This window comes from Trichomonas vaginalis, chromosome I (genome assembly GCF_026262505.1).
Source record: "Trichomonas vaginalis G3 chromosome I, whole genome shotgun sequence".
Taxonomy (NCBI): domain Eukaryota; phylum Parabasalia; order Trichomonadida; family Trichomonadidae; genus Trichomonas; species Trichomonas vaginalis.
This window is the reverse complement of record NC_067203.1, coordinates 3,378,151-3,405,440: the sequence shown is the minus strand read 5'-3', so window position 1 is coordinate 3,405,440 and position 27,290 is coordinate 3,378,151. Positions and strand designations below refer to the sequence as shown.

General features: G+C 33.2%; 8 protein-coding genes and 4 pseudogenes across 12 annotated transcripts, besides 4 other annotated features; 7 read left to right on the top strand and 5 right to left on the bottom strand.

Annotated features, from left to right (window-relative positions):
• Positions 1-21,040: part of a mobile genetic element that runs on past the window's edge.
• TVAGG3_0921980 lies at positions 316-1,193 on the bottom strand (annotated as a pseudogene). The gene has a single exon. A coding segment is annotated over exon 1 (878 nt).
• TVAGG3_0921970 (uncharacterized protein) lies at positions 3,360-4,136 on the bottom strand (the record flags this gene model as incomplete). Its single annotated transcript, XM_051252280.1, has 1 exon — positions 3,360-4,136. One exon carries the CDS (start codon positions 4,134-4,136, stop codon positions 3,360-3,362), a length of 777 nt encoding a protein of 258 aa, XP_051077854.1.
• On the top strand, positions 6,461-7,334 carry TVAGG3_0921960 (ATP binding; the record flags this gene model as incomplete). Its single annotated transcript, XM_051252279.1, has 1 exon — positions 6,461-7,334. A coding segment is annotated over one exon (874 nt), but the record flags the coding sequence as incomplete, so codon positions are not given.
• Positions 7,434-8,056, top strand: TVAGG3_0921950 (integrase core domain containing protein family; the record flags this gene model as incomplete). The annotated part of the gene is made up of 1 exon (XM_051252278.1): positions 7,434-8,056. A coding segment is annotated over one exon (623 nt), but the record flags the coding sequence as incomplete, so codon positions are not given.
• Positions 10,555-10,929, bottom strand: TVAGG3_0921940 (uncharacterized protein; the record flags this gene model as incomplete). Its single annotated transcript, XM_051252277.1, has 1 exon — positions 10,555-10,929. One exon carries the CDS (start codon positions 10,927-10,929, stop codon positions 10,555-10,557), a length of 375 nt encoding a protein of 124 aa, XP_051077851.1.
• Positions 11,037-11,864, top strand: TVAGG3_0921930 (KilA, N-terminal/APSES-type HTH, DNA-binding family; the record flags this gene model as incomplete). The annotated part of the gene is made up of 1 exon (XM_051252276.1): positions 11,037-11,864. The coding sequence occupies one exon, from the start codon at positions 11,037-11,039 to the stop codon at positions 11,862-11,864; it is 828 nt and encodes a 275-aa protein (XP_051077850.1).
• On the bottom strand, positions 11,946-12,131 carry TVAGG3_0921920 (uncharacterized protein; the record flags this gene model as incomplete). Its single annotated transcript, XM_051252275.1, has 1 exon — positions 11,946-12,131. One exon carries the CDS (start codon positions 12,129-12,131, stop codon positions 11,946-11,948), a length of 186 nt encoding a protein of 61 aa, XP_051077849.1.
• Positions 12,510-12,947, top strand: TVAGG3_0921910 (annotated as a pseudogene). Its single transcript has one exon. A coding segment is annotated over exon 1 (438 nt).
• Positions 17,572-18,004, top strand: TVAGG3_0921900 (annotated as a pseudogene). The gene has a single exon. A coding segment is annotated over exon 1 (433 nt).
• On the top strand, positions 18,268-19,536 carry TVAGG3_0921890 (uncharacterized protein; the record flags this gene model as incomplete). Its single annotated transcript, XM_051252274.1, has 1 exon — positions 18,268-19,536. A coding segment is annotated over one exon (1,269 nt), but the record flags the coding sequence as incomplete, so codon positions are not given.
• TVAGG3_0921880 (kinase C-related family) lies at positions 19,782-20,078 on the top strand (the record flags this gene model as incomplete). The annotated part of the gene is made up of 1 exon (XM_051252273.1): positions 19,782-20,078. A coding segment is annotated over one exon (297 nt), but the record flags the coding sequence as incomplete, so codon positions are not given.
• Positions 21,041-21,378: a mobile genetic element.
• Positions 21,379-21,473: 95 nt separating this feature from the next.
• Positions 21,474-22,004: a mobile genetic element.
• A 3,469-nt stretch (positions 22,005-25,473) lies between these two features.
• Positions 25,474-27,290: part of a mobile genetic element that runs on past the window's edge.
• TVAGG3_0921840 lies at positions 26,420-26,744 on the bottom strand (annotated as a pseudogene). The gene has a single exon. A coding segment is annotated over exon 1 (325 nt).

Here is a 27,290-nt window from a genome sequence, read left to right as displayed (position 1 = left end):
ATTTACTGCGTCATAAGCTCCAAGTGCTTTTGCTCCAAATGCTAATGCTTTTGTTCCCATTGCGCCTAAAGCTGCCCAAGCTACCATTTACACCATATTAAAATCATCTCTCTTCAATATTATCTCATAAAAGTTCTCGTTACTGGAGAAAGTCAATGAAACATAAACATTCTCATGGACTTCGTCCTCGCCGCGTTGCGGCTTCATAAACTTATTTCTTATATCATCTATACGCTTCAAAATGTCTGAACAATTGCTAACATCTTCTACAACAGTTATTTCATCATGAATGACCTTTAAAAACAAGCTCATTTAATATGCTATTAAAATCATCTCAATAATGAGTCCATCCTTTCCATCTTTAGGTAGCACAACATCTTTCATTGAAGAAGGTTCGACAAGTCTTATATTAAACTTACTGACAAAGTTTGTTATACTATAATGCTTCGGCGGCGAATACATGTAGTTTGAAAGACATAATATAGATTCTTCAGCAAATTCACTTATACTGGATTTTATAACAATGTTCTCACGAGACCAAATACCACCAATTGACAATCTTGTAAGCAATCCTGCTGAACCTTCAACTGTAAACGTCGATGGTAACATTCCACGAAGGTCATCTATTGACATCTTTGAGTCACTGAATTTAAATATTTTCTTAAAGCAATCGTCATTATCTAACCATGCAATAGCTTTGAAGTTTTCATTCGAATATACATCTGCTTCATTAAATGTAAAACCTGACTTCTTTGCAGAGACGACTTTAAAATCTATTGCATTTGTTTCAAAATTATATGCTATGCTAACTTCTGAAGGTAATGGATGTCCTTCCGCAGTCAGTTGTTCTTTCAATACCGTTTGAAGCTTTGTATTAAAAACTTTCATGTCATCTCCTGTGTCTAGGTTCACATACACAGCAACAGGAAAACTATCTTGCTTCTTTGTTTCATCATTATACCTCAAAACATTAAAGTTCTTCAATAATATTGTTCTTCCTGCTGGAATACTTCGAACCTGTCTGATTTCAATAGCTTTCTCACCTCCTACATACTCTACCAGTGCCTTGGATATTCATAAGTATACTGACTTTCTTGAATTTTGGTAGGTTTCATCATAACGTGTTCATAGTATATCTTTATACTCTTGTCAGTTAGACTCGGTGCTATGTTCTGAATATTTCTGACTTGCATTTTTAATGGAGATAAAATGAAGCATTTAATACATGACGTAGATGAAGACATGAATGAAACTACAGACAAACTTAACTCTTCTCTCATTCTTCCTTTCAGTAAGGACTATGAGTTCTGTTCAAATGGCGTTTATTTCTATTGTGGAAAGATGGGTTCAGGTAAGACATTTAATTTAATTCGTCATATACTCATAACAGAACGTTTAGGAAATGACTCATATTATGACCAAATCATTATATCAGCAACTTCAGACTCTATGGACTCAACAGCGAAAACATTTATGTCAAAAGTTCAAGCCTCTGTCGTTAAAGTTCCAGACAGTGAACTCATTGAATTTCTTCAACGTTACATTCGACGTAAGAGAAAATATTATGCTATTGTAGAGTTCATACAGTCAGGAATGCAAAAGACTTCTGAGGAGATGGAAAGAATTATTGACAAACACCACTTACGTCAGTACTCAGGAGTTTACGATATGAAACGACTGACAAACTACATTCTATCAAAACTTTCAAAATACCCCTTCAAAAAGTATCCTTCAAACACTCTGCTCGTTTGTGACGACTTCGCTGGTAAAGGTTTAGTGTCAAAAGCAGACACACCATTAGCTAACATCATAACTAAAGTCAGACATTACCACTTAACTGTAGCAATGCTTATGCAAACATGGAGGTTTTTAGCTTTAAACATAAAACGTCTCATAACTGACTTCGTTATCTTTCAAGGTTTCTCACGTTATGATATTGAACTCATTTGGAAACAGTCAGGTATAACATTACCTTTTGAAGAAATTTGGGAAGCATATAAGTCTCTCATCTCTCCTCGTTCATACCTTGAGATTCATATCATGACTAATACCATTAAAGTCAAAAATATTCCATGGGAACGACCAACATTGTTTTAAAGTTTAACCTTCAATTGACTGATGGTAAACAAATTCCATGCATCTCTGTCGCCATTTCTGTTAATATTTTTGCTGTCATTCATATCATCCACTTCTCCATCTGTTAACTTTTGAGGATATGCGTTAGAATAGCTGTTCTTAAATGAAGGCTTTTCACCTTTGAGAGCATAAACTCTATAACTTTCTGCATACTTTATGTTTGAACCTCCTGAGCCATCATTGACATAAATTTTTATAGGCTTCCACCCTTTGTTCATGTTCCTGCTTCTTCCCTTAGCTCTTTTGTTCAGTAGTTCTACATCTTTATACACAGCTCCTGTCTCAGTGAATTCAACAATATTTTCATTCGTTAGCTTTACATTCAAACCCTTGTCGAGTATATTGTTCATTTCATACATATAAAAGGTTTTTATTCTATATGAAATGAGAAGCAAATCCATCTTAGCTGGTGCCGTTAATGTTCCAATTGAACCAACATCAAATGTTGACTCACGAACGACAAACAATATTGTCATAAAGAACTATAGTTCGGAGTGTTTGAAAGAACCAGAACCAGAGCTGAAATCCGTGAATTTAAACTCAGCTTCAAACGCTAACGCTACATCAGATGTTAAGTTAGAGTATCCACCACTGGACCAAATTCTTTCAAGAGAAGCCAACGACAATCCTTACACAAATGTTCAAACAAATCCTTCAGATAACGTAGACCATTACCTTCTTCAGTTATACCAAACAATTTTACTCAAAGACGATAAGAAGCTTTTGACAAATCTTATAAGTAAGAACCAAATAATTCTAACAAAGGAGGACCTTGAAAATGTTATATCACGAATAACAGGGAAACAATGTGTCATTGACTATCTCGACCCTGAAATCGAATGCTGTGGTCAAACGCCACCATTCATAAATAGGTAACATCCGCATCATTGAAACACCAGGAACTACAGGAGTTGAGTTTAAGTATAAATATTCGAATGAATATACAAAACTTTCAACAGAATATAAACTTTGCTTGAAATATGTTTTAGTAAATTAAAGCAATTTGTAATATCTATCCAAAACTTCTTCAACAGTATCGAACTCATCTTCATAATGCAAACCTAATCTTATTGACTTGGTGCAGTTTTCACTAACACAATATAGCGCTTTGCGCTCGGCGCCTTTGACGCCTTTTTCTGTTCTCTTGACTGACATAACTAACTCATTTGTTTCATCAAACAGCAACAACCAAAGTTCATGACCTAATACATAACATTCATACTTTATATTTTTAGCTCTGAGTTCTCTTGTAAGCTGTTGCATTTAATATTTTCTAAAAAGTCAACTTCAACAGTCATTCGCACTGGTGCCTTCAGTTCTACAGGCTCGCCCTGAAAGTCAACTAGTCTGAATTGCATGTCTTTCAAATTATGAGGACTAATGCGAACCCATTTACCTAAATGAGTTGCTATGACAGGAACGTTTGGAATGAACATTGAATTGACTGCATAACAGAAAGACTTATATTCTACTGAACCTTTACTATTAACTCCTGAAATGCCTGTGACATTAGCTATTTTAGACTCAATGTATAAACAGTTGCCATAACATACGTATGGAACAGATTTCATCTCAATCGTTTTGTCAACACTTTTCAAAGGAAATGTCATATGGTATGCTCCCAGAAGCAATTGAACTCTATGACTCATTCGTGTTATCTTAAACTCCTTTGCATAACTGAACTTCAAAACTCCTGCAATAAGTTTAACATTCATTAAGTTTTCTTCGTTATCCTTGTTTATTGTAGTATTTATGAGAGCATTTAACACTCCAGCTAATGTTTCCATCTTATATTCTACATTATTGTGAAATCTTATTTCGTGCTTCTTTCCATCTATTTCAAGCTCCATGAAATCTGTTTCATCTGTTATGACAAAAGTTGCGATAGTATTGAAGTCAACAACTCTGAAAGCAAGTGGCTCATTCTGTAGACCTAAGTTTGTTTGTAGCTTTACTGTCCCGTATTCGTTTGGGTCTGTACTTTGCAAATAGAACAACATTTTATTCTCATTAAAATATGACTATTGCTGCATATGCGTATGAAGCTGACAGAGCTAAACGTTTATATTTTGGTCAATACTCTCTCACACTTACTGACAAATATATTGTTATCAGTGATGGAAATACCGAGAAATACATAACATGGAAGGACTATGAAAAGTTTGACCCCATTTTAACTCCATGTACTATGCCATTCATTGTAAATGGTGAAATCGTCATGAAGAACGACACAACAGTATATAAGTCTCTTCATGAAGCTAGAATATATGTTGAATTATAATCCCGAAAGATTTGACCCAAGCACTACGCCATGTACAATGCCTTTTATTAAGGATGGTGAAATCGTAAGAGTTCCGGATTCAACGTTTACACAGCTGTTCAAAACAGTTTACAAAACATTTTTAGCGAATATCTTTAATTCAGAAAACTACAGAAATAAAATTACCATATATAACAGATGCTAAAGAAATTAAATCAAAAAACGACAACATTATTTACGTCACTTAATGATTTAATGACTTATATCATTAATATTCCTGCACCAACTACAGCATTTGATCCAAACTCGACGGTTTGCAGTGTACCTTTCATAAAGTCGCAAACGGACTCTTTGAGTCCTGAAGGTCTTTCAGACCGAAGCGACCAGGCGAAGCCATGACAGTTCAGTAATTGTTTTAAGGGATTCAACAGTTAATGAATCATTAAAGGCTTCATTAATGAAAATCATTGATTTTAACTCATTCACGAATACATATAATTCATTCATTAATGTTTTCATATGCTTCTAAAGAAGGTGAGCCAAAAACTATTGATAAAGCGTTATGAAATAAAAGCATCAACGACGAAATTGAATTCGTTAACTTTTGACGGTGATAGTTTCGTTAATGACATAACATCGGGGAAAACAATTTTAACGAAAGAATATTTAAATCTCATGTTAGTGAGTTCGTTGAAATTGAAAAAGAAGGTGAATTAAGTTCGATCCATGAATTTCATTTTCAGCTTAGCGAATGCGGGTGTTAGTTTCGCTGAATGACAACTATACAGAGTGAAATAAATGCAATATGGACGTTTTTGGGGTCAAAAGCGGGAATGGGTGAGCTTGTAAATGCTGCAAGAACATTAGGTGAAACAGGAAATTTTGTAGATGGTTTTAAAAGACTTTTTCAAATGTTTTAACAAACACAAAGAAATTATTTAGATATACTGTACATAACGGACGGATTTTCGAACAGATCTAGCAACAAACCCTCGGTTATGGCTGCGTTGATGATGGTTAGAGATTAAAACCACGTAACGACGGGAACGAAGAACATGAACAACAGAGCCCAACGGGCTCAGAGCCACATAGTGGCGAGGATACTGGTCGGGTTATTCGAGGACATTAAAAACGTGTATCCTGAAGTTATTGATTTATTTAGAGGAGTTAATGATTCAATTTCAAAACATTCTATAACCCTCGATGAAGAGAATAAATTAACAGATTATATATTCGTCATTATTGCAGAACTAATGAAGAGAATAAATGAAAAAGGAATTGGTGATATCATTAATGTCAGCGATGTAATGATGAAAAGAAATTTTGACTCATTATTTACAAAACCGAAAAACAGAATATAGTCTTTATGACGTAATTACCGAATTAATGAAAAAGATTAATGATTAAGAGTTCTGGCGGAAGAGTTGAATTAGAAGTGAATGATGTTAATGAGAAATTAGCCGAAAAAGCAGATAAAAACCACGTTCATTATATAACTTCAGACGAACAGATTATAACGGACTACCATGGATATTTAACACGAAGTGATGAAGCGAAGACAAAAAATGTTAATGAAAGAAGATATAAATACATTCGTGCTAAAGGTTATGACATAAGCTGTACTGTACATTATGACACAGGTAAAGCACAAGAAGCATTTAGTTATACCGGTGAAATTTATGCCTCTACTTTCAATGTTAACGGTGTATTAGTTGACCAAGAGAGAGTTAAGTCAAAAAATAACGTTTGAAGATGCTATTAAAAGTAAAGCTGACAAAGATGAACTCGAAGCAATGAACAAAGTTTTGAAATCTCATAAACACAACATCTCCGATATAAATGAACTTCAAACTTCTTTAGACAGTAAAGCTGACAAGAACCATACAAAACGAATCCTTCACTACTGTTAGAGCAGACGACATAATATTGAACTTTGATTTGGGTTCAAGTGCACCATTAGAAAATCCAAGTACAAGCGTAAAAGATACACTAAACTCCTTAAATGGTAAATGTATGAATATCGAAGATCATGCCAGAAACTTTGAAGCATATGAACTACCAGCAATGTTAGATAAGAAAGCTGACAAGAACCATACACATAAATCCTTCACTACTGTTAGAGCAGACGACATTATCTTGAACTTTGATTTGGGTTCAAATGCACCATTAGAAAATCCAAGTACAAGCGTAAAAGATACTCTTAACAATTTAGATAAGAGTTGCAGGAATACCGAAGATCATGCCAGAAACTTTGAAGCATATGAACTACCAGCAATGTTAGATAAGAAAGCTGACAAAACTTATGTGGATGCAGAACTAACAAAGAAATTTTCGAAACCAGATACAATGACATTTACAACAGAAATTATAAATGGTGAACCAGCAACTCCATTTGAATTTGTTAGAGGTCTTCAACCAGATACTTTTGAATTTTTCTTGGATAATTCTATTGAACTAACATTACATTATAAAAGTGGAACAAATGCAACATTTCATCCGGGAGATACATTCCAAATGGTATTTAATGACATAAGTTCTTTAGAATATGTTTATAGAGTTATGAGCATATATGATTTAATATATCCTATAGGAGCTGTTTATACGTCTATGAATCCAATAAATCCAAACACTTTATTTGGTGGTAGATGGTATGAAATAGTTGACAGTTTTCCATTCTACACTAATACGCAGTCAATGAAGATGGGAGGTTCAAAGAAAATAGGTATTGAAAACCTTCCTTCACATATGCATAGGTTCAGTGGAAGAACATCTGTGGAAGGAAACCATTCACATTCAATAACAAAAAGAGGTTATACAAATCTTGCAGCGGGTTCGGATAGACAGGGAATGCATAGATATGATATTTCAACTGACCCCAAAGATGTTAGCACAGGTATTTTCTGTGGAACTGCAGGAAATCATACACATGTTGTAGCTGGTATTACAGACCCAGCAGGTAATGGAAAAGATTATATGCCTCCTTATATAACAATGCACGCTTGGATACGAGTTGGTTAAAATCTTTAACTTTACATAAATGAGCTTGAAAGAAGTATTCGAACAACATCCATGGAGGTCATTTAAGAAGTTCAATGAAGCTGCAAAGAGTCGGGGATTTACTAACAGAGCTGAAGTGAAAAGGTTCTTTGACAAAAATGTTGTACATCAAACAAAAATAAACCCTTACGACTACTTTTTACCAATTTACTCCAACACTCCTGACGCATACCAATTTGACACTCTCATTCAAAGCAGAAAAGGAGGACATAAACCATTCCTCATCTTCATAAATGTTAACACTCGTAAAGCTTTTGCGTATATAATGAGAAATAAAGGAACTCATGAAGTGTTAAGAGTTTTACAAAAGTTTGTAGCAGAACATAGCCCAAGTACTTTAACATCAGACCAAGACAGTGCATACCTCAGCAACGAAATCACAGAATTTCTCATTAAGCATAACATAACTCACTACACTACTGAAGACCATAACCATAACATACTCGGTATCATTAACCGCTTCATAAGGACTCTCAGAGATTTAAATCAAGAGCGAGACTTTACCGAAGAAACAATGAAACATTTTCTCGAAGTATATAATTCCTCAACACATTCTACAACAGGACATACACCAAATTCAATGACACAACAACAAGAAGAAAAGTATATACAAAAGAAACGAAGTCAAACACAAAATATCAGAAATTCAACACAATTTACTCTCATTCCTGGTACAAAAGTTCGTGTAGTTCTTGACGACAAACCGTTGACAAAGAAACGTTTAAGGTTAAGTCGAAATTATTATATTGTAGACTCTACGCAAGGTAATGGATATCTTATAAAAGCTGCCGACGACTCTATTGCGTTTTATCCTCGACATAAATTAGTCGAAAGTAGTAATGGCAAACTTGCTGAAACCATTGACGAAGCAAAGCGAGGAGTGGTTATTGAAATACTTGACTACAACATAAACGATGACACTTATAAAGTAAGATATGAAGGAGGCGTTGAAGATGTTATACCATCTAAGAACTTGAGAGAATCTAAACCAACTCATCTGGGACCATTAGAGCGGGAGTACTGGAAAGATAAAAACATGCCAGAAAGAATAAGAAAATTCTTCTAAACTTTTTCATTAGATGTAAATCAGACATGAATGAGAACAGTCATGTATTATTAATGTTTTCATAAATTTACACCAAAAATAATGTTTAGGTGAAGAGGTGAGATGTCACCTGTTTTTTCACCTAATTTTTCACCTCATGAATTTTCATGAAAACAATTTATTTTTAAAACAATATATTTTTACATATATTAAATGCTTCAGGTTGAAAGAATATGGTGGAGCCAAAAGTGGCTCGACCTCAAAACAAACATTTTATGAGCTTACAAAGGGTGTTATGAATGAATTCAGCAACATACATCCTGACCTCATTCATTTTGTTGCTAAATTCAGTAAAAATAATGTTTAGGTGAAGAGGTGAGATTTCACCTGTTTTCTCACCTGTTTTTTCACCTCTTGAATTTTCATGAATTTTCACAAAAGACCAAAAATAATGTTAGTTTTATTTTTATTTATTTTTTATTTTGTATAAAAGATATGATTTCAACAATCGGCACAACAACAATTCAAGCCGCGAACGGCGGGACTCTGTCCACAACAACAGCACCAAACTCGTTAGTCATGAATCCTACGTCAATGTTGGTAGAAATGAAAAGCTTCATTCCTTCTTCATATACTTTCGAAACAGAAATCCAGAAGATAAAGCAAGAACTTTTAACAAATAATTTAGACTGTAGTGCGAAAGATGAAGAAAATGAACAGTATCTTTATGAAATGCAGGACATTATTGACCATTTACCCAAATTGCCTGAAATCCAACAACAAAAACTCACTATTCCTGAATTCGATGAAATAGAAGTGAAACCAACTGACTCAGTAGAAATAAAGAAGTTCATTCGTAAGGTAAATTATGAATTCCTTGGTTTTCATTGCAACCATAAAGTTATGGACAAAGATTGCGACATGGTATATAAAAACATTTCTGACATATATAAATCTGAAGAATTTAAGACCTACGACAACTTTGTTTCGTTAGTTGCTGAATGTGTATGGCAGATAAGAGATAAAGATAGAAGAGGCAAAGTATGGAACGAACAAATAAGACCCGCTATGTTTGAGATGAAGAGAGCAATTGACGCCTTAGTTGTTTTAGCAGGTAAGGTTTCAGAATATAACGCAAAAATGAACCCGCAATGTTCAAAATGTAAGGCAGCAATTAGGAAATATAACTACTCAGTCAAAGAGATAGAAAGAATGAGAAACGACTATGCAGACTTAAAGAAAGAAGCAGAAAAGCCAGCAGAAGATAAAATGAACATGTTAGAATTTCTGAACAAAAACTATCCAACAGTAGAAGATTTCCTTCTATCTGACGTCAAGAAGAAATATAAAGAGACTTTCGGCATTGTTAAAACTTTTGATATCCTCAGCGAAGAAATAGAAGCTACAAAACTGTTTAGGATTTCAAATATACATCGTACAATTCATGTAAAACGCTTGTGAAAAAACTGGGGTGAAAAATTAGGTGAAAAAACGGGTGACATCTCACCTCTTCACCTAAATTATATTTTTGGTCATTTACGAAGAAGTTATGACAAAGCATTTACGAAGAAGTTATGACAAAGCATTTACGAAGAAGTTATGACAAAGTCAAGACCCTTTGGGTCTCGCCGCTTAGCGGCTGAGGGTGAAAAAACAGGTGAAAAAACAGGTGACATCTCACCTCTTCACCTAAATTATATTTTTGGTCAAAGCTTCCACGAGAGAAAAGATTCCTCATTCGCTAAGGATTCCAAAAATGAAAAAATCATTGATTTCGGCTGAGAAAAAACAGCAAAACCCTTCTTCCACGGGAACAAAGAAATAAAGAAGAAATAAAGAAGAAATAAAGTAAATTTTTTATTTATTCCCGTGGAAGATAGAGCACTTTTATGACACTTTTTATTCACGACAAACAAGACAAACAAAGAAAATAAGAAAATACGGCGCTGTCGCGGTTCGAACCACAGACCTTGACCCCTCCATAACACCACCTTAGACCACTGTGCTACGTAGCCTGTCGACATAAGATTTTATAAATTGCATATTTGACGTAAATTTATTTCCATCTGGCTTCCCACTGCATAAGATATTCATACGTGTTTGTAAGACATTCATTAAACTTCTTTTCTATTGCATCTAATCTTGCGTTATTTTTTTCAATAACTTGTCTGTATTCTTCATCATCTCCAGCAGTGTTTGGGTCTTCACGTTTAAAATATTCATTGTTAACCAATTTTTTATCTACAAATTTTATTAGTGTTTGATTCACTTCGTTATGATAACGGTCATATTCTTTCAATACGTAAGTGAAGACAAAATGCGTCGTACCTTCAATCTTAAAGCTTAAAGAACTTTCAACACAGTTTTGAGGGTCTGTCAGTGCGTCAATGAGATAGTATTCGAAGTCAGTCAATAATCTTTTTAAAGTCATTTCATACAGGATAAAATTTAATGTTGTGAAGAAATAGTGTTTATCTCAGAAAAAATAAAGTTAGTTTTTATTTTATTTATTTTTTTATCCTGTATGTAAGAACAGTAATGTCAACATTAGAGAACACAACAACTGCTATCGTTCATGAAGCCATAAATGAAGAATACGAGTACATACAGTATAACAAACAATTGAGACTCATTCGTTCGGTCAAAGACGACATGTATCAAATGCAAAGTATAATGAACGCTCTTCGTTCTACAAAGCAAGCATATCATTGGTTTGAAAACCAACAGGCAAAAGAACTTTTAGAAGAATTTCCTCATATGATTGCTTCCCTCGGAAAACCGAGGGAAGAGATTCCGTACGAAAATCGCAAGAATTTGGCTCCTGGTTTGAAAGGTTATTATGTTCATAGACTTTTAGTAAATGCTGTAGCAATGTGGGCTTCACCTCGTTATGCTTGTTATATTTTCATGATGTTAGATGAACTATATAAAGCAGAACGTGGAGAGATGGAAAAGAAACTTCAAGCAAAAGATGAAGTCATTGAATCCAAAGACAAAAGCATACAGAAAAGAATACCACGTTCAGTACCAAAAGGAAAGGAAAAGAGTTATAAGTATATGATTTACGCTGAAGAGATGGAGAATGAAGAAGATAAAGATATGGTTATGTTGCATTTAGTCAGAAGAAACAACAAAAGCTTTTATGACCTTGCTAAGATTTACAAATCTGACAGAAACTGGTTCTATCGTGAAAACTTACCGATTTCAATGACACCGAATGAGCAAATAAAAGAAATTGTCAAAAATACTCTTCCTCAAACACACTATGACATCAAAGGTTGCACAATACTTACCTTCAAAGAAGACTTGCCGCTACTGAAGGAAAAAATAACAGAATATTTCGATAACTTCAAAGAGGAAGAATGAAGTCACGACAACATTAACGAAGAGAGAATGAGGTGAAAAAACAGGTGACATCTCACCTCTTCACCAAAAATATATTTTTGGTTAAATAGCTTCAGGGTCAATTTCTTCAACCATTTCACTTCCTTCGTCAATGTCAATAGAAGCTTCTTCAACCTTTGGTAAGAACTTTTGTATAACATCTTTGTTCGTTATTGTCTTCAGAGATGAAGGATAATATTTCACATTTGTTTCACCCTTCTTATATTCTTTCTGTTCGGAAAGATTCATAGCAATACTGAAGAAGTCAATGTTGGAGTTCTTTATAACAGTATAATGAGTATCTTTGACATTCACGAAGAAACCCTTTTGTTTCAAAACTACTGCTAACTCTTGTGAAGTATAACGTTTGCGGTCAATGACAATAGCTAATGGTCTGACATACTGACCAAACTTAGATTCTTTCACAAACTTCTTGTTAAAGATAACATTAACGTTTGAAGCACCATTGAACTCATTCTTGATGGCAGTAGCGAGAGCATTGTATGAAAAGAACTTGCAATCTTGCATGTGTTTCATTAAAATAAAAATATTAAATTATTTTGAAAAATAACTTAAAAAAATGTAATCTAATTTTTTCAAAAAATATTTTTTTATTTCCTACTAAAGATGTATCGGAAGTTGTCTAAGTTAGAACACTCGGAAATAAAACAACTTCTTACAGAAGCTAATATAGATGTTGCAAAGCATTACGCAACAAACAAAAAAGCACTCGCTGACATCTCAATGACTACAATGGTGCAATAAGTTATGATAGAATTCATGAGTTCATAAAGCCGCAACGCGGCGAGGACGAAGTCCATGCAAGAGCATTTCCTTTAAATGACATTGCTATTGACTTATATCATAGACGTTCAATACCTCATGAAGTAAGAAGAGAAATGTTTGACATAACAAATGCAAACGTTGGTGAAACACGAAAGAGAGATGACACACTGAAACAACAGAGAAGAGAGATGTTTAAAAGTGCTATAGAACAAGTTCGCAAAGCTAACGATGTCATTCGTTCCATTGACGACAAACCAAAAGAAGGTGAGAGATGGTTAAAGAAAGATGAAGAGAATAGGAAGAGAAATGTGAAGTCAGGCAATAGACTCATTGACTTTAACATCGAAGCTTTAGATGAACCAAACAGAGACTACTTACACAAACATTTTGGTAAGGTTTTCATGAGACTCTTAGAGAAAATTAAAATAAACTCACAACAGAGATGGATGGTATGTTATAAACTTGGTGGAAAGTATGAATGTTCTACGTTAAACCTCAATAATATTGGAACATTACTACATCAGCTCTTGAAGGAGAACTTTATATCAGAGATAGAAGCAAATGCTGCAGGTATTGTTGAAATGCACTATGACTTCTTCTTGACAAACATAAAGAATCTTACCGAAATAAAGATGTATGATTTAACAGAATATGAAGGCTTAACGATGTCAGATGTAAAGAAAGGCAAACCAAAAAAGAGACCATATAGAGATGAAAGCACACTGACAAATGACAGAAAGCCATTTTGAAGCTTAAGCAAACAGGAAAAACAAGAATAGATGCTTTGGAAAGATAATGGTGAAAAGAAGTTTTATAAGAAGAGAAGCGGTCAGTTCTGGAAGTATCTTTGCACATTACCTATAAATCTTGAACGCTACCAAATCTTCAATGAACTGAACAAAAGAACTGCAACACTTATGACAGAAGACAATTGTTTCGTTTATGCTTGCATTCAGGCTGGAGTAAATGAAGAAACTATTGACCACATGAGAGAAGTCATTCGTGTTAGAGACTTTCCTCAAAGTAAAGTACAAGAAATTTCTGACGCAACAGGTATAGCATTTAATGTTACCATTGGTTATTTCAATGACTCAAGACATAATGAAATAAAGAGATATATACCAAAAGAATGCGAAACTGTTAGAACTATTGACTTACTTCTTGTTGAAGACCACTACATGCTAAATGAAAGATTCCAATGACAACATATTCATTCGAACTATATAGAAATCTCAAGTGTGGTGGAATGAACATTGAGAAACAGATGAAGATTTATACAAAGAGAGAAGATAAATATGTAGTTCGTTATGATAGAACAACACCGTTATGGGATGTTATGAAAACATTGTGGGAGTGCAAATATTTCGAACCTATTTCTTATGGAGAACTTTTCACATATACTACTGACTTATATAAACAGAACCTTGCACCATTTAAAGATTTGACATATGCTCCAAAGTATTGTGTACAACTGAAGAAGAAAGCAGAGTCAAAAGAAGTAAATAAAGCTAAATGTAAATTCATACCTGAGCACGTTTTCTTTGCTGACTTTGAGTGTAGTACGGATGGCTTTCATAAAGCTTTTAACATCTGTTATGACAGTGAAGATGGTTCAGTTAGTGAAAGCATTTGGGGTCAAAACTGTGCAACAGAATTTTTGGAAAGACTTCCTGACAAGAGTTTAATATATTTCACAACCTCAGTTATGACATAAACTTCATCTTAAGACACATGACAGAAGTGAAAGGAACTCCCATCATTAAAGGTTCACGAACAATGCAAATAACTGGTTTATATAAAGGACGGGCAATTATTATAAAAGACTCTTACAGTGTTATAAATAAGAAGCTTAAACTATTTCCTGCTATGTTTAACTTACAAACAGGACCGAAAGAAGTATTTCCATATAACTACTACAGCAGTGTTTTGTTAGCAAATGACAACAGAACTGGTGTCATTTCTGAAGCATGTAAGTTTATCCATGATGCAGATACATTTATGAAGAACATAGATTCCATCAAAGGTTGCAGAATAGATGAAAACCACTTCGACTTAGAAAAATATAGCACGTTTTACTGCAAACAAGATGTAAGAATTTTAAGAGAAGGTTTTGTAAAGTTCCGCAATGACTTATTGAAAGAGTTTGATTTAAACGTTTATGACTACGTTAGTATTTGTTCTATTGCTAACAAATTGTTTGAGAACAGAGTATACTTCCCGAATGGAAATCTTTATGACCTCTCAAATAAACCAAGAGAATTTATTTCGAGATGCATTCAAGGTGGAAGATGTATGTTGTCAGATAACATGAAACAAAAAGAGCAAAAAGAAACTCATTGCTGACTTCGACACTGTTTCATTATATCCTTCAGCTATAGCAAGACTTTATACTTTAGAAGGTATTCCAAAAGTATTGAAGGAGGAGATGTTAAGCACAGAGTATCTCATGAGACATTTATTCGATGATGACCAAAAGGAACCCATTGGTGAAAAGTTTATGTCTGGCTTCTTTGTTCTCATTAAGATAACAGAGATTGGTATACCCAGACACTTTCATTTAATAGTTTGCGACCCTGAACTAAATCCAGAACTTAACGTTCCAAGAAGTTCAAACACTTGCTGTCTCATGTATGTTGACCATATAACATTACAAGACCTCATAAAATATCAAGGTGTCAAATGTGAAGTGTTGCAAGGATACTATTACGATGGAAACAGAGATATGAGAATAAGAGATGAAGTAAAGAAGTTGTTTGAGTTAAGGTTAAAGTATAAGAAAGAAGGAAACCCCTTACAAGAAATTATAAAACTCATTCTGAACAGCATTTATGGCAAAACTATTCTATCTCCTATTGAGTCAAAAATAACCATAGTAAATGACAAAGATGCTATAAGATATGCTATAAGAAATTACAACCATATAGTGAAGTTCGAAGGTTTGGATGGTTCAGATAAAACTATTTTCAAGCTAACGAAAAGCATTTGCAGACACTTTAACTTCTGTCCACTTGGTGTTAATATTCTGTCTATGTCAAAACGTATTATGAATGAAGTATTCTGTACTGCAGAGGACATGGGACTTCAAATCTTTTACCAGGATACCGACAGTATGCACTTATATAATGAAGACATCCAAAGCTTGCAGCAGAGTTTAAGAAGAGATATGGTCGCGAACTTATAGGAAAGAACCTTGGTCAATTTCATAGCGACTTTGCAGAAATAACACCTGGAAAACAAAGTTTAGCTTATAAAAGTATTTTCTGTGGAAAGAAGACCTACATAGACTTACTCACTAACGATTTAAATGAAGTTGCATTTCACTGCAGAATGAAAGGCGTGAAGCAAGATGTTATTGCTTTAACCGCTAATGAAATGTTTCCTGAAGCTATACAATGCTATTACAATGAAGATAAGAACATTCACATACCTGTTGGAACATATGACAAAGACTCTGAGTTCAGTTTAATGAAACTTTACAAAGCACTTTATGATGGTCAAGAGATTGCATTCGACTTATGTAAGTCATGTCAACCTTGCTTTGCTGAAAAGTTCAACTTTTCAATAACGACTAAAACAAGCTTTATTCGTAAGTTGAAGTTCTGAGGTCATGCTTCGCCCTTGCCGTGCGGCTTTTTTTGTCAGCAATGAGGTCATGAATGAGGTCATGAATGAGGTCATTCGTGATAAAAATAAAGCTAGCGTAGATTTTACAATACTGCGATGGTAGAGTTTAAGAGTTGTGCTTCAATGTAGAGACAGTCCTTATGGTCTGGAGGCAAGAACACTGGACATTTATGGTCATGAGTGGAGAACATGTCTATCCAAAACTCACGATTGAAGCCAGTTAATTTATAGTATTTAGGGTTAGGAAGTGGTGAAGTTCTTGTATGACCAATGAACTCATTTTCAACTCCTTTGGCTTAAGTTTGAATATAATATTGCTTGCTTTCTATCCCAAATGCCAGGTGTTACAATCTTTGAAAATTCATTTTTCCTCGGAAGCATTGCATCATAATTGAAAACATTCTTAAAATCATCACTTGGTTCGGAGATTTGAAATCTTATACGTAATGGATTTTTTTTCTTTTAGCGACTTCATTGAATGGTGAGAATACAATGAATTGACAGTCATGAGTTCCATCTTCATTTTCATTAAATTCATAATGAAAGTCTATAAGTTGTGGCTGACTACCTTCTTCTTTCAGTTGTGCAAGAAACTCACGTAAAGGCTGTAAAGTTTGTACTTCAATGTTGAACTTTTTCTCGAACATCTCATTAAATGAAATCATACATTGCAACAATGTTGTATCGTCTTTAAAGTATTTGTATATGTGAATGTTTTGGGCGCTTAAAGACTGTTCGTCATTTTCTATCTCGACTTGAAGTATAAAGTCAACCTTTCTGAAAGCACGTGTTATATACATAGATGTTATGCCAATGTACTTCTCTTCATTTATGTTCACAATCCAGTCTGTTGGAAACTTAAACGTTACTCTGTTCCCTTTATTTTGACGTCAGGGTTTTCACTACTGAACGCAACAGATAAAGGTATTTGTCTATACATTTAGTTCGGATAAAAATAAACCATTTACTCTTTCTTTGCTTCAGCTTCTTTGCTTTTGCTTCCTTTGCTTTTGCTTCTTCTCTAGCTTTTTTTGCCAGCAAACGTGGGTTCTTCTTCTTCCAGCAGCTAATGCAGCTAGTTGTTTTTCACTAAGTTTTCTCTTTGGTCTCTCTGGCTTTTGTTCTTGTTTTTGTTCCTTCAGTTCGGATAAAATTTGCTCACGAATTTCTTTCTTCAATGCTTCAACATCTATGACACCTTGGGTCTTGTCCGTAGGGCTTGTCTGAGTCATTTGACTTGCAGATAAAAAACTAAAATTAAAACTTTAACCGATGTAAAATGAGCTTGTCAAAATCAGAGCGAGAGTCTATTATATTAAATGACGCCAGAGGAATACAACATCCTTTCTATTATGTAAGTCAGAGTAAAGATGGTAAAATATACGTAAGAAAAAGAAAGGTCCATTAGCGAATGCAGAGAGCGACAACATTAAGGTGCATGGCAAGGCGAAGCCCACGAAGCCCATATAAAACCTTCTGTTCAAACTGAAAAGTCAATAGAACAAGAAGAAAAGAAGCCAGATGTTCTTTCAATAACGAACCAAGAGCTTATTGCAAAGTTCGTGAATTTCATTGAAAAACAAACCGAGTCAAAGAACCCTGACCCGCCAGTGAAAGAAGTTGAGACAAAAGAGAATGTACAGTTCATTGAAAATGTCAAGAAACAACTTCCACCACGAATACCAAGAAGAAGAGTGAGAATAATGAAGTAAATAGATATTTTTATCTGAAGTAAATACATGCAGAACGAACAGAGCTAAACGAATTTACTCCAGCAGAGCATATTCATCAGATTCGCTCATATTTCGATATCATAGACAATGCAGTTCAAATTGGTGACACTAATAGAAAATATTCTGACGCAAAGATTCCATCACAACCTGGAACTGCTAAAGATAACACATGGGTAACATTCAATCTCTCACCTCCTGGTGAAAATATGTTGGACCTTTACAATACATTCATTACGTATAAAATGGAAGGTCAATTTATTGTAGATAAAGAAATTGGTTCAGGTTCCAATAAAACAAACCCACCAGGATTTTGGATTGGTTTCGATGACGCTTTCTATGCAGTTGCTGGATATCAAATCCTTGCAAATGGTCGTATCGTATATTCTCAAGACAACGCAAGAGAAGAAGCATATATAACTTCAAACTCACAAACTACCGAACAAATAAAGAAAGTAGATGTTTTCTCAAAGACTCGACATGAAGATGTATGGAGTCATTCGGGAACATGCAGAACAGGACAAATTGTTAGTGGTCCAATTACAGCAGGAAAATCATTTGATTTTAAGCTTCGTTTAAGAATTCCTGTTAGAAGATTCCTTCCATTAGAAGCTATTCGATTTATTCCAGCTTTTGCAGGAAACATTCAGCTTAAAGTAAAGTTCAGTAGCGACGCCTTACAATGCACATCTATATCTGTAAATGATATCATTGCTTTCAATCCAACTCTTAAAGTTGCATTTGCTTCAGATTCAAATCCACCGACAAATAAATTTGTTCCATGGAATGAACCATTCACTATGATAACGAAGGCAGTAGAAGCTAGTGGAACAGTTACTATTACAACTGTAACCCAGCAACTATTTCGAACAAAGATGGATTTTAATGAATGTTTCATTCATCCAAAGTCATTCTCTTTAGACCCTAACATTTATACAGAACTTGTAGAACATTATACAAACGAGGCTTTATGTTTTCCTGTTAAAGTTATGGATTGGATTCCTATGGACGGTTCATTCTCAAAGAATACAGATAGTTCAAGTGCAACATTTACAGCAGCTTATACGCCTATTAATGTTAAAAGTATTTGGGCACTATTTAGAAAGAAAGACAACTATTATGTTAATTTTGAGAACCCTAAGTTTAAATATCTTCAGCTTTCCATGGGAGCTTATGGAAATATGCCTGCAGAACCCGAAAAATCATATGGACCTGTATTTTATGAAATGGTTGCGAACGCTTGCAATACAAACAATGATATGATAGGATTTAATGAAGATGTTATGAGGTCATTGGTGGATGATGGTAGTGTGGAACATAAATGGGATAGCTATGACAACACACATTTCTTATGTGGTTTTCCAACAGAAGTGGACTTTTGCTTCCAGCAAGGTCAAACATCTACTGCTCCAATAACATACAAATTGTCTGTTAAAGGACCTATTGAACTAGCAACTGAAAATGTACCAAAGCCACTTATTGGATTTATGAGGGATTGTTGCTTTGCCATTCAGGTGCGTGCTAATGGAATCCCAATAATAAGATTAGATGACTATAACTTAGCACGGACGACAGTGAGGAATAAAGGATGAACGTTTATTTTTAAAGCTTATAAATGAGTTCTTCATCAAGCTCTCGTGAACCTTCACCATCTATGAAACAAACTTTACCAAACGATTATGGAGCACCTATTGAATATTTCTTACGAGCTGCACAATGGCAAAGAGCAGTCTCACCAAGGTTAGGTGTTCCACCAGCTCCTGTCAAAAATAGCATTTGGTCAAGTCCTTATATAAGATATGGTCTCCCACTAGGTTTGCTAGCTACAGCAGGAGCAGTTATGATGTTGAAAAGAAATAAAGCAAATGTTATAAATAATACTGAAGTAGCTGAATTTGAACAAACTCCGACACCATCACAAACAACACCTTCAATGACTCCTGAACCTATGAAAGTACAAACTCCTGTTCAAAAGTCAACTCCTAAACCGACTCCAACATTTAAACCAGAACCTACTCCTCAAATAAATCGTAAAACTCCTGCGTTTCCTTACTGAAAAAATAACGTTATTTTTATTTTATTTGAACATTTTTATTTGATTGAAATGACGACTAAAGTCACTGAAGCAATGAAACAAAAGTTTTTGGTAGAATACATTAAATCAGGAACTATTCCAGAAGGTTTTTACGTTCATACTATGAAGGATGGTAGAGTTCAGTTTAGAAAGATAAAGCAACCATTAGATAAAGAAGGTATATTAAGGAAGATTAAACTTCATGAGGACAACATTGCTGAACTTAGGAAGAAGTTAGAAGAGTTGGAGAAAGGAAGAGAGTTATAAAGTAATGAATTCAACGGGTGAAAAAAGAGGTGAAAAAACAGGTGACATCTCACCACTTCACCTAAATTTATTTTTGCGCTATGTTTTCATACGTGTGAGGGTGGTGATATCATTAATTTTTAAAGTTTATTTTTTATTTTATTTTTATATAAATGACGAAAACTATTGAGATAACAAACTACAACGGTCATGAGTTCAAGAATTTGTTCTTCGTTCCTCGTGAAAATACATTCTATCAGATACGAGGGAGAAAGGGTAAAGTTAGTTTGAGCGTTTATGAAGGAATGAAGAATGGAAAGTTTATACAAGCATACGATACAAACGGTAAACGTGTTTCATTAGCTTTGTCAAAACTTACTAACATTTATTTTGACAGTGATTTTGACCTATATGAAGAAGAAAGTGAGTCAGAAGATTATGAGCTGTTATGTGAAGCACAGCAATGGGAGGAGTTGCAATACTTTTGTAAGTGAGAACGTTTATTTTTACATTAATGAAGTCGTTTGTGAAAACGTTAGTGAAGTGAAGTGGTTGGCGGCTTTGTAAATATTTAATGTTAAGTTAGTGTTGTCGTTTGTGTTGTAAAATATACGTTAACGGTTTTGTAAAGTGTCAAAACAGCTAAGTTGTGTACAGAGGCGCGCAGTGCCACAGTACACGAGACTTGTATACTAACTCACTTGTATGTGCCGGATACCATTGTGTCAAATTTTTTCTGAAATTAACTTTAAAAGTACTAAGTAAGATCATGAGATATAGCAATATATGTTTAAACTAACTTATATTTTGGTTGTACACCACTTGTATGTGCCGGATACCATTGTGTCAAATTTTTTCTGAAATTAACTTTAAAAGTACTAAGTAAGATCATTTATTTTTGCATAATATAATGCCAATATGGTTTCTTTTGATTTTATTTCATTTATAAGCAAATCAGATTTACCCAAAAACTCCACTCCATAAGCGTTCATTTGCTAAATTAAAAAGTGACAATGGGCTAGTCTGTCCCTTTCTCCTATATATAGATGATGTCAGATATTCCACGATTAATTAAACATTGTTTAAATCCTGAATGGGTTAAACTTCAATGGAGTCATAATCAAAGACCACATAAACGAGAAAAAGAAAAGAAATTAGAAACTAATGATTAAATGAATTTATGAAATTAATTATTTGAATAATTTATTTTTAATTCGTATGAAATGAGCGTCAAAACTAACGATGTTAAAAAAATGAGATTCACAAATGAGGAAATAAAGGATATATTAGAGGAGGCGGGTTATGAAGTTGATAAATATTATTTAAGAAATTGTCAAAAATTTGCCGAGTTCTTAAATGAATTTGATTATGATGGAAAAATGAATAAAAATGATGTTATAAATTTCTTATATCCCACATCTGAAAAAGAAGAAAAACCAAAAGAACCTGATGTTTTCCCTGAATATTATGAAGAACGGATAAAAGATGATGATGAATATGATGAAATTGAAATTGAAAGACTGGAAAAAATAAGAGATGAAATAGATGAAAAAATTAAGGAATTAAGAGAAGTTGAAAAATATAATGAAAATGAAGTAGAGGGTTTAATGAATATCCCAGCTTCAGAATCAGAAGTTCAGAAATCACATGAAGAAAGATATAAAAATTATGTCTCAGAATCAACACAAAATTTATTAGATGGTGAAATAGATGAAACACTTTCAGAAGAAGGTACTAAATTTATTCGTAAACATAAGTTACAATTTATTGATAATGAAAAATACCCCTGTATCCTACTTTCACCACCTTTAGATTCCGAAAAATTCAAAAAAGCTCTTAAAAACGTGACGTATGCAACTAATACGATTAAGGATACCCTTACGTGTCAGATTTTTTGCGCATACGAAGAAGTCATGCTAGACATGAGCTATAAACCTGAAATTTTAGCAACATATTTAAAACTTTTTAAACTACAATACACTTTAATATTCAAGAACAAAAATATTCTTTTTAGAAATTACATAATTATTTTATGTGAAATCTATATAAAAACATATTTTGCGAGCGTAACTTTTTTCTTTATAAGCACCTTATATGACTGATAAACTGTGAAGGCACATAATTGTTAATTCATAGAGTTGATATGTTTCCAAAATTGAGAGGAAATTTGAAAAGTGAATACCCTTTCAATTCAATTTTCAAAAGATATCAGCTCCTTCAATAATTGAAGGACGATTTTGATCATTTGCTCTTAAAACAAGTATGCCATGGAGAAAAAAGTTACGCTCGCAAATCTGAAATATAACTATCATATAAAAAAATTAAATTTCTAATTTTTTACTCTATAGATATTATTGGCCACTTGTGTAATGCATAAAAGTTTATGTCATATGCATACATTTGGAAGTATGGGAGACGAGGGAAATTACTTCTATGAGGCACTAGGATTTTTAAAAATTTCTCTATCGGACTCACCATTCAATTTCTCGAAAATTAAAAAAAATCAATAATAGCTAAAATGTATTATGCATAACAAATTTTAATGTTACACGGTATTTTTTGAACTTCATGACATGAATTTTCTTTATATTATTTTTTTTTTGGATTTTCTATGATTTATGCGATAGGCTGGAACAACATTGTAAGTGCAATGATATCATTTATAGAGAAATCTAAAACTTCAGCATTCAGAACTCGCAACCACAAAAATATTCATTTGCTAAGTAAGTAAAGTTGATTAAGTTCGACACTTAGCTTTTATACGTAAAACCAAGTGTGTATTGTTATTTCTTGTTAAATTATTGAGAAAAAAATAAATTGTAAGAGAAACGATACTGATTATTGAAATAATATTGAGGGTAGCTGCAGATTTCTTCATTAACATGCCGGAAATTTGTTAATCTTGGTTTTCTATCATAAAATCTGTCGAAGAATCTAAAAACGGAGATATGAAATAGAGATCATGTAAATCTAGAGTATCCTGTCAGAAAAATAGACTAAGCATGTAACCCTTTTTTGGTCATAAACACTTTTTACCACTTAGTCATACAGATGATCATTAAATTTAAACGAGCACTTTTTGTCAGAATTTATTCTTTTACAAAGACAGAAGATTTTAGTATTATTTAATATTAGTGCTGTAGCAAAATTCAAAAAACGGTGAAAATTCAGTGAATTTGTGAATTCACATTTTTTTTCGACATTTTTCTTGATATATCCATGCACATTAAGAACACAGCTTTGATACGCTTAAAAAAGCATATTTCATATGAAATTGTTAAAGAAATAAACAATTTATATAAAAATTGCACTTATGGGCAGTTTAGATATATAATTTATATATAACATATATACAAATCCATAGACAAAGTGCAATAACTACAATGTTGTAGAAAATTACAGCAGAAATACTGACTTTTTGAAGGATAATAAGAATTCTTCTAAATGTTGTATTTTTATAATTTGATTGATTTTTTTTACTATTTCATTAATCTTTTATGAATAATAATTATTTTTAATATATGTGCTATTAAAATTTCAAATTTTGACTAATATATCTAAGTTATCTGAACGAAACATTTAGAAAATATCATACTTACATTGAAATAGCAAGTAGAGCATATTAATAGCAAGTTTCTTGGCTTTATATCTATCATCTATTGTTGTTTGATCAAACAAAATTCACTCTATTATATGGTGTCAATTAATTAAAACAATTTTTAATAGTTATTTATTTAGTGCGAATAAGTGCAAACTCATAAATGAATAACTTAATAGTAGAAATGAATTATCTGATATAAATCTCACATTTTGTCCATCAGAAATACTTTAATTGCATACGCATAACTATTAGTAATACGTCTGGAGTGTCAATTAATAACAATCCCACAACAAGTAAAATTCAGATTTTTATTAAACTTATTTTTTCCTAAAAGTTTTCTCAAATTACTATATATACATATGTGGATAAAATAATAGTAATATTGTAAAAAATTAGATAATTTTTTTATTTGAGAACCTCTCAAAAGTTCATTCAATTTATCAATTGTTTCAGTTTGATGTATATTCATTTCTGGAGCCTAAAACTTTAGCAATCATGACAATATCATATTCTCTTTCTAACTACGCAATGTAAGGGTATCCTTAAGAAAGAAGATCATGATATTTACACAAATTATTATTTAAATAAATGCACAGGTGTTGATAAAGTTTTTGATTTATTAGATAAAATATCAAAAGAAACCATTGGAACCTATAAAATTTTATGTGATTGTGGTTTCATTGTTGAAGATACCAATAATGTTTCATATGAAAGAACAGCACCGAAGGAAGATGAAGTGGAAAGGTCTATACCATTCGTTATTAAGAACATAAAAGATATGAAAACATATAAGCATTATATTTATTCATTTATTTCAGAAAAAATGGAAGCAACCCATAAAACATCTTCTCATCATTTTATAGCTATTCATACATTCCTTTTCAAAGTTGTGAAATTAAATAAGACAGGAATTAGATTTAATGTATCAGGGTACACATTCTTGAGTAAATTAAAATGTATTCGTCACGTCGCAGATGATAAAAATTTATGTGTTCTTAATTCATTTTATGGGCTTTGAAAAATAAAGTTTATTTTTTTAATTTTTTATTCTTACATAAATGAACAAAAACGGAACAGCTAAAATGAATGATAATCAAATTAGAGCAGAAGGTAGAAGGTTATTTAAACGCTTCTATAACATTCCTGATGGTGTTAATCCTAAAACTCGTAGGAGCTATTTAAATGAAGCAATAGATGCATATGATGGGTTTGACATTTCATCAGAAAGTGAGAGATTAGCGAGAATGTTAAATGTTAATATTGATTTCTATTATTGCGATCCTCAACCAGAAGACGTGGACATAAATAAGGTAGACTTTCCATTAGTGGAAACAATAATGATAGATCCAGAATTTGAAACAGTAAATATTTTATTAACACAGAGTCCATGTGGAAAACTTCACGCTGACAGAATAACAGACGTTGAAGCACTCACCGGCTATAAAGTTTGTCCATATTGTAAAGAAGAAGTTTATTCTATCCGTGATGATCCAGAAAGGAAAAACCAAAGAAGATTTTTAAAGCATTGTGAGTTAGTATACAAGTCTTGGGTATGGTGGCACTGCGTTCCACTTTACCCAATACTTGTGAATTTGACACTTTACAAAACCGTTAACGTATATTTTACAACATGAACGCAAAAACTAACTTAACCTTAAATATTTACAAAGCCGCCAACCACTTCACTAACGAACTCACTAATGTAAAAATAAACGTTCTCACTATCGTTCTCACTAACGACTTCACTAATGTTCTCATAAATTTTCCTCAATATCTTCATCATCAGTGTTAACCCTATTGTAGTCATACTTGAAGCCATAAACTTTCTCTAACTTCTTAACGTACAATTTACATAACTTACCTTCGTCATCGTATGGTTTAATGATATAACTATTTCTATCTTTATACACAGTCAATGAAAAGTCAACTGGTCTCGGATGTATTTGAAAGAACATGTTATGCTCAGGAAGGAAGAATAAATGTTTAAATGTATGTTTGTTATACTGTGGAATTCGAATGAGTTGCTTTTGTTCTGTCATTAACATCCAAATAAAAATTTTTAGTAAAATAAAAAATAAACTTAAAAATAAATGATATCACCACCCTCACACGTATGAAAACATAGCACAAAAATAAATTTAGGTGAAGTGGTGAGATCTCACCTCTTTTTTCACCTTGTTGAATTCATTGCTTTATAACTCTCTTCCTTTCTCCAACTCTTCTAACTTCTTCTTAAGTTCAGCAATGTTGTCCTCATGAAGTTTAATCTTCCTTAATATACCTTCTCTATCTAATGGTTGCTTTATCTTTCTAAACTGAACTCTACCATCCTTCATAGTATGAATGTAAAAACCTTCTGGAATAGTTCCTGATTTAATGTATTCTACCAAAACTTTTGTTTCATTGCTTCAGTGACTTTATTTGTCATTTCAATCAAATAAAAATTTTAATATTAAATAAAAATAACGTTATTTTTTCAGTAAGGAAACGCAGGAGTTTTACGATTTATTTGAGGAGTAGGTTCTGGTTTAAATGTTGGAGTCGGTTTAGGAGTTGACTTTTGAACAGGAGTTTGTACTTCCATAGGTTCAGGAGTCATTGAAGGTTTTGCTTGTGAAGGTGTTGGAGTTTGTTTAACTTCAGCTACTTCAGTATTATTTACAACATTTGCTTTATTTCTTTTTCAACATCATAACTGCTCCTGCTGTAGCTAGCAAACCTAGTGGGAGACCATATCTTATATAAGGACTTGACCAAATGCTATTTTTGACAGGAGCTGGTGGAACACCTAACTTGGTGAGACTGCTCTTTGCCATTGTGCAGCTCGTAAGAAATATTAATAGGTGCTCCATAATCGTTTGGTAAAGTTTGTTTCATAGATGGTGAAGGTTCACGAGAGCTTGATGAAGAACTCATTTATAAGCTTTAAAATAAACGTTCATCCTTTATTCCTCACTGTCGTCCGTAGCTAAGTTATAGTCATCTAATCTTATTATTGGGATTCCATTAGCACGCACCTGAATGGCAAAGCAACAATCCCTCATAAATCCAATAAGTGGCTTTGGTACATTTTCAGTTGCTAGTTCAATAGGTCCTTTAACAGGCAATTTGTATGTTATTGGAGCAGTAGATGTTTGACCTTGCTGGAAGCAAAAGTCCACTTCTGTTGGAAAACCACATAAGAAATGTGTGTTGTCATAGCTATCCCATTTATGTTCCACACTACCATCATCCACCAATGACCTCATAACATCTTCATTAAATCCTATCATATCATTGTTTGTATTGCAAGCGTTCGCAACCATTTCATAAAATACAGGTCATATGATTTTTCAGGTCTGCAGGCA